At 58.8% G+C, this 5,827-nt stretch overlaps 1 protein-coding gene across 1 annotated transcript; it reads right to left on the reverse strand.

Moving 5' to 3' along the window:
- Positions 1-1,469: 1,469 nt before the first annotated feature.
- Positions 1,470-4,036, reverse strand: LOC125514129 (uncharacterized). The gene is made up of 2 exons (XM_048679398.2): positions 1,927-4,036; positions 1,470-1,820 (listed from the first exon to the last, which is right to left on the reverse strand). Exons 1-2 carry the CDS (start codon positions 3,739-3,741, stop codon positions 1,704-1,706), a joined length of 1,932 nt encoding a protein of 643 aa, XP_048535355.1. The 5' UTR covers positions 3,742-4,036; the 3' UTR covers positions 1,470-1,703.
- Between the last annotated feature and the right edge of the window lie 1,791 nt (positions 4,037-5,827).

Genomic DNA, 5,827 nt, shown 5'->3' on the forward strand with positions numbered 1-5,827 from the left:
ACTTGTTTGCTCGCTCGTTAAGCTCGTTAATCTTAACGAGTAAACAACACTATTCAGCTTGATTCATTAACTAACGAACACGAGCCGAACAATCGAGCGTTTATTATGCTCGTGAGCTTCAAGTTTTTTGTCCAGCCCCTATGAATTTTTGTTGAGCTGCTATGCACACAACACTTCTCGCACGATATTTGCACGACGCCACATATCCAAGCATGAATTCAATTCCATAAAATAAAGTGCAGCACACCACCGGATTGCCAAATCGGGCAAGTATCGGGAACAAAACAGTCGGCTTTATGGTAGTTTGATCAAGTTTTTCTGTCATTGTTCGTTATCGCACACTTCATTTCAAATTTGCATGGTTATCCACACACCCCACTGCAACTGCAAGACACCAAACACAACCGCAACAGACAACACCAATGCTACCCCGAAGAGTGTCATGCCCCGACCATCAGACACAAATCTTACCGTATTTGAAAACGGGCAAGAAGACCGATCAACCTGCTCCCTGGTGCCGCCCATTAGAATGCCACCGAGATGAAGGAAGAGCACAAGAAAATTAATTCGACGGAGCATCATCCTCATCATTGATGCAACACCTCTGAAAGCAAACTATGCCTATTCTATACCTCTACCTGAGAGAAACTGCCAGGGTCCCCGCCCACTCCCATCTCTAGAGCAGCAGATAGGGACCCAACGTCTCCAGTGTTGAAGAAGGCAAGAAAGTCGCCTCCGAACCGCGTATCTGGAACGGTTCCAGGAGCGAACGAAACAGTTGTCCCCTTAGAGCATCTTCAGTCGTTGGAGCCCCTAAGAATACCATCGAACCAAAAAAGTTGGTGTCTTGGGGGCGAAATGCGTAATCCAGCCGAAATAGGAGTGCATGGGAGGGCATTCATTCCAACCAAAATTTTGTGAGGGAAATGATTAAGTGGGCCAAGAAAAATGACATGTGGGGAGACACAATTCGCCGAAACTTTCGCCGACGCCCCCAAGAGCCCCTCAACGCGCCGGGTTTTGTCTGGATTTGCCGACGCTATTTTTGACGTCTTGGGAGGCGCTAGGGGTGTGGCTGGGCCGTTTTTTCGGCAAAAAGCGTTGCCGAGCCTAAAACCGCGCCTAAAAAGTGTCTTTGGGGGAGGGGGGGGGGGGAGGACGTCCTGGGGGGCGGGTGAAGATGCTCTTATTGGAGGCGTTTGGAACATGTTTGTGTCGAAGTTGAGCTGCGACGGTCATTGTTTCCACGCTCACGCATAAGAAAAACTTCAGAGATACGGGCAACATGGTTCCAGTTAGCCTGTGCTTCTGCTCACGGCAGCAATGGAATGACCATGACTTATCTCTGATCTCTTGTCATCTCCATCTTTCCTCTAAGTGCATGAAGATCCTGTAATCCACTGTAAGTTTCCTTTCATTGTTCGTCCTCGCACACTTCATCTGCAAAATTGTTACTACATGGAACCATGGATATCTCTGTCAGTGCAGGGTCAAGTTCAGAGCTGAACGGGTACAATGTCGAAAACACAACGCAGCAGTAACAGAGTTCCTCTGATTAACGCCCACAGTGTGCTGTTACTAGGCATCCAAGTGTCACTATGGCTGTATCTTACAGGTGTGCGAGTGCAGGAGAAAAAGAAAAGAAACTTTGATCACCTATGCATTTCTGCCTATTTGAGTTAACGATCGATCGAATGAATGAACTATACTTGACTGTACTCCCAGTCCTTGCATACACCCACGTCTATGGTCATCGTCTTGTTCCCGCCCCCTTCTTTCCTCGGAGAGGACAGCACCCTGCAGCAATTCCGCATCGGCGACTGCAGGTTCATATCGATCGATCACCAGTCAGTATCACCTGATTCTGAATACGTACTGGTAGAAAGAAATGCCACGCATAAAAATGGCGGAGCGAGCATTACTTACCCGGTCCCATAGCCCGGGGTCAGGCTTCTTGAGCACGATGACGCTGTCGAGCAGCGCGTCCGGGTCGGGGATCCTCCACTGGCAAGGCGGCCGTACGTCGTTGCGGTGGCGCCACCGCTGGTACCTCGTCACGGTGGTCTCCCCGGTGCGCACCACCGTGCGCCGCGCCGACGCCAGGTAGTAGAGCGCGGGCCTCTCGCACTGGTTGCGCGCCAGGGGCCGAGTGTTGAACGCGTGCGCCTTGTAGTCCGCGCGCCGGTACCAGTTCAGGAACGTCCGCGCCGGCATCTCCATCTCCCGCGCCGGCATCACGCCCCTCGTCACCGTCACCACGAACCCCCACGCCACCGTCACCGTCCACCGGTTCGCCGCGTCGTAGCATATCGACTGCTGCATCACCCCCGCCGAGTCCAGCGTCACCGGCCCGTCGAACAGCCTCCGCAGAGCCGCCGGGCGCGAGCGCACGTTGGGGAAGAGAGGCCGCACTACGTCGAGGTGGTGCAGCGACACCAGCGGCGCCACCGGGTGGGCGGCGAGGAGGCCCAGGAGGTCACCGTACACGTCGTACTGGTGGAACCCCGGGTGCCTCGTGAGCGGCACGCCCAGCTCCGCCATGCACGCCTGGATCCGGTCGTCGCTCCCGTACAGCCACGGGTACCGGCGGATGCAGGCGTCCTGCATCCGCTCCAGCCTCGCCGCCAGTGGCTGGCTGATGGCGAAGCCGCCGCCGCCGAACGCCATCCCGTACGAGAAGAAGATGTTCTGCAGGTGGCTCTCGGAGGGGGAGCCGACGTAGTATGGCTGCCGGTGGTCGAGCCTCCCGAGGACGGCGAGGAGGTTGTCTGGGAGGAAAACCGTGTCGTCGTCGCCCATGACGAACCAGCGCACTCCTGGGAGCCCAAGGCGGAAGGTCTCGGAGACGATGCGGGAAATGCGGATGGCAGAGCGGTGGCCGCGCCGGTGCGTGTAGGGGAAGCCGGAGGTGTCAGAGGATATCTTGATGGCCGGCAGCCCCTCCGGCACCCTCGACCCCCGCACCCCTCGGTCCAGCCACACGAACCCCCGCATGCCTGAGTTAGGGCGCCACCAGATCTTAATGTACTCCTTCCGCTTCTCCCACATGCGCGCCGACGCCGCGATGCCGAACACCACGTGCTGCAGCGTCGTCGGCGTCGTCGACACCGTCACCGTGGCAGGTGGTGATGGTGGTGGCGTACTTGCTGTCGACACCAACGTGACCGTGGCGGGTCGTGGTGGCACCCTCGCCGTCGACACCACCGTGACCGCAGCGGGTGATGGTGGCATCCTCGCCCTCGTCACCGTGACCGTGGCGGGTGGTGGTGGCATCCTCGTCGTCTTCACCATGACCGTGGCGGGTGGTGGTGGCATCCTCGCCGTCGTCACCGTGACCGTGGCGGGTGGTGGTGGCATCGTCGCCCTCGTCACCACCGTGACCGTAGCGGGTGGTGGAGGCATCCTCGCCGTCGACACCACCGTGACCGTGGCGGGCGTCATCCTCGCTGTCGGCACCGTGTCAATGGCCAGTGGAGGCGGCGTCCTCGGCGTCGATACCGTGACCATGGCAGGAGGCGGCGGCGTCGACGATGTATGGTTGTGGGCGGTGACGTGTGAGACGAAGGCGGCGGCCATGAGGCGATCATGTTCAGGCGGGCACGAGGAGGACAGAATGGCGTGCAGGGCGTAGAGGATATACAGAGCGGTGAGAGGGAGAAGCAAGAGGAGGATGAAGCGGAGGAAGGAGGCCACCAGGGTGTCCTTGCCGCCGCCGGAGCATGCCCCGGCGGCGGCCCTCATTGTCCGCGCCGTCTCCGGGCGGCCTCACATGTATTCTCGCCTCCCCGTGACACTGTTTAGCCGCCGTTGTCGTCGGCTTCTCCGGAGGCGGGTGGCGAACCGGATCGGCCGGAATCGTTGGGGGGAAATGCGGGCGAGATTTGGACGGGAAAAGAGGTTGGGATGGCGTGGGATCGAGCTCGCCGGGCCAGCGCGATCTCCTCGGCCGAGCCGAGCGCGTTGGTGGGACGAGGGGTTGGGCATTTTCGGTTCCTGCTCTTGTTGCGGCCGGTATGCTTTGCGTGCCTGCCGGCGCGCGTGCATGGATCGGATGCCCCGTTCTTTCGAGTACCGTGGAGGTGAGTTTAATTGCTACGGCCGATTCATCGTGGCCATTCAGTCCAATCGATGGTCCGTGGTGTCCAAAGAATTCGACGGCGCAGGGACAGTGCCATTTTTCTTCTTTCGGAAACTCAGGACCTTACGTTTTTTCCTGTTTTTTTTAGAGCAACTCCAGAGGCGACCTAAACAAATACCGATTTTGTCCACCTTTTATCCGTTTGGATCGCCCGTCCGCGCATTTGTGTCCGCTTTTTCATTTGGATCTGCGAGTGCGTCCAACAGTAGCCAGGCCCATTTTCGACATGTCCGCCCTCACATTTTCTCAAACACGTAGCAGGCAGGGCAGTGGAGCTCGTAGCGCGCGGGGAGGCCGATCGGCGAGCTCGAACCCCACGACGGGGGCGGCACGGCGAGCGCCACGAGCATGGCGCGGCAAGCGCGAGGGCACGGCTGGGCGAGGCGAGGCCTCGCCTGGCGCAGGCGCGGCCGGGCGCGCGACCAGGAGGGACGGCGCGGCGCGTGCACGGTGGTGGTGGGCAGGTGTGGTGGTGGCGACTAGCAGCGGTTCAGGGGACGAGGTCAGCCGGGCGAGCCGCGGCGCGGAGGAGGCAAGGCCGACATCGTCCTGTGCAGCGAGGGCATGCGTCCTCGACGCCGGCCCCTCACGCCAAATTGGGAAGCAGCGAGCAGTGGAGGAGGAGGGGCGTGAGGCGCAGGAGGAGCGGCGCGACGCTCACCTCCGCGCGGATCCAGCCCGCGGCCGCGCGCTCGACCAGGGGCGGCGGCGGCGGTGGCCGGACGCGCGACCAGTGGCAAGCGCCGAGAGAGCGGCGAGGCGCGGCGCAGCAAGGGCGAGCGCTGCGGCGCAACGAGAGCGGCGACGAGGGCAAGTGGCGAGCGGCGTGGCGCGGCCAGGGCGAGCGACGTAGCGTGGGCGCCGAGCGGGGCGCATCAGGGACGATCGAGCTCGGCAGCGAGTAGGGCGGAGAAGGGGCGCTCGTGCTCGGCTGCGAGCGGGACGGAGCAGGGGCGCATCGAGCAGAGTGTGCGTCGAGCGGTGGGGTGGGCCAGCTAATAAAAATACAGAAAGAGGGATGGGTGGGTGATAAGCGGGGCCGGCCTGGAGACGAGAGAGACAAAGAAAGCGGTCGCTTTGTGTCTACCCGTAACCCAAATGCGGCTTAAATTTGGGATGGAAATGGGTCTGCGCGGACACAAAATGGACATAATATAGAAATGGGTCGCTATGTTGGGTCACCGTTTTTGTCCGCGGCGATCCAAATAAACGCAGCCAGACGAAATGGGTCGCCCCATTGAAGTTGCATCATATTTTGTCAGGGGATTTTTATAAGAGCATCTCCAACAGGCGCACAACCGCGATGCGCGCTAAATTATTTTTTCTATGTCGAAATAGTCATTTTAGCGCGCAGTAAGGCGCTTGCTTCAGCAGGCGCTGCAAAATATGGCACGGCGCTATAGCTCCAGCGGGTGCATTAAATTTACAGTGCGCGTGCCCAGCATAAACAACATTTCCCACTAAAAATAAAACCAAAAAGATTAAACACACACAAAATAAATCAACAATAAATAGTTTAATTATTATTATAACTCAAACAAATAATTTATCTTTCAATATAACAAATAGTTCAACAATACAGGAGAGGAGGTGGGGGAAATAGCGGAGGCACGCGGGGATAGGCAGGGGAAGGGTCGACGGGTCGCCGGAGCAAATGAGGAAGGTGCGGGCGGCGGCGCCAGCACCTGG

This window comes from Triticum urartu, chromosome 6A (genome assembly GCF_056163025.1).
Source record: "Triticum urartu cultivar PI428250 chromosome 6A, HENAU_Tu73, whole genome shotgun sequence".
Lineage (NCBI taxonomy): Eukaryota > Viridiplantae > Streptophyta > Magnoliopsida > Poales > Poaceae > Triticum > Triticum urartu.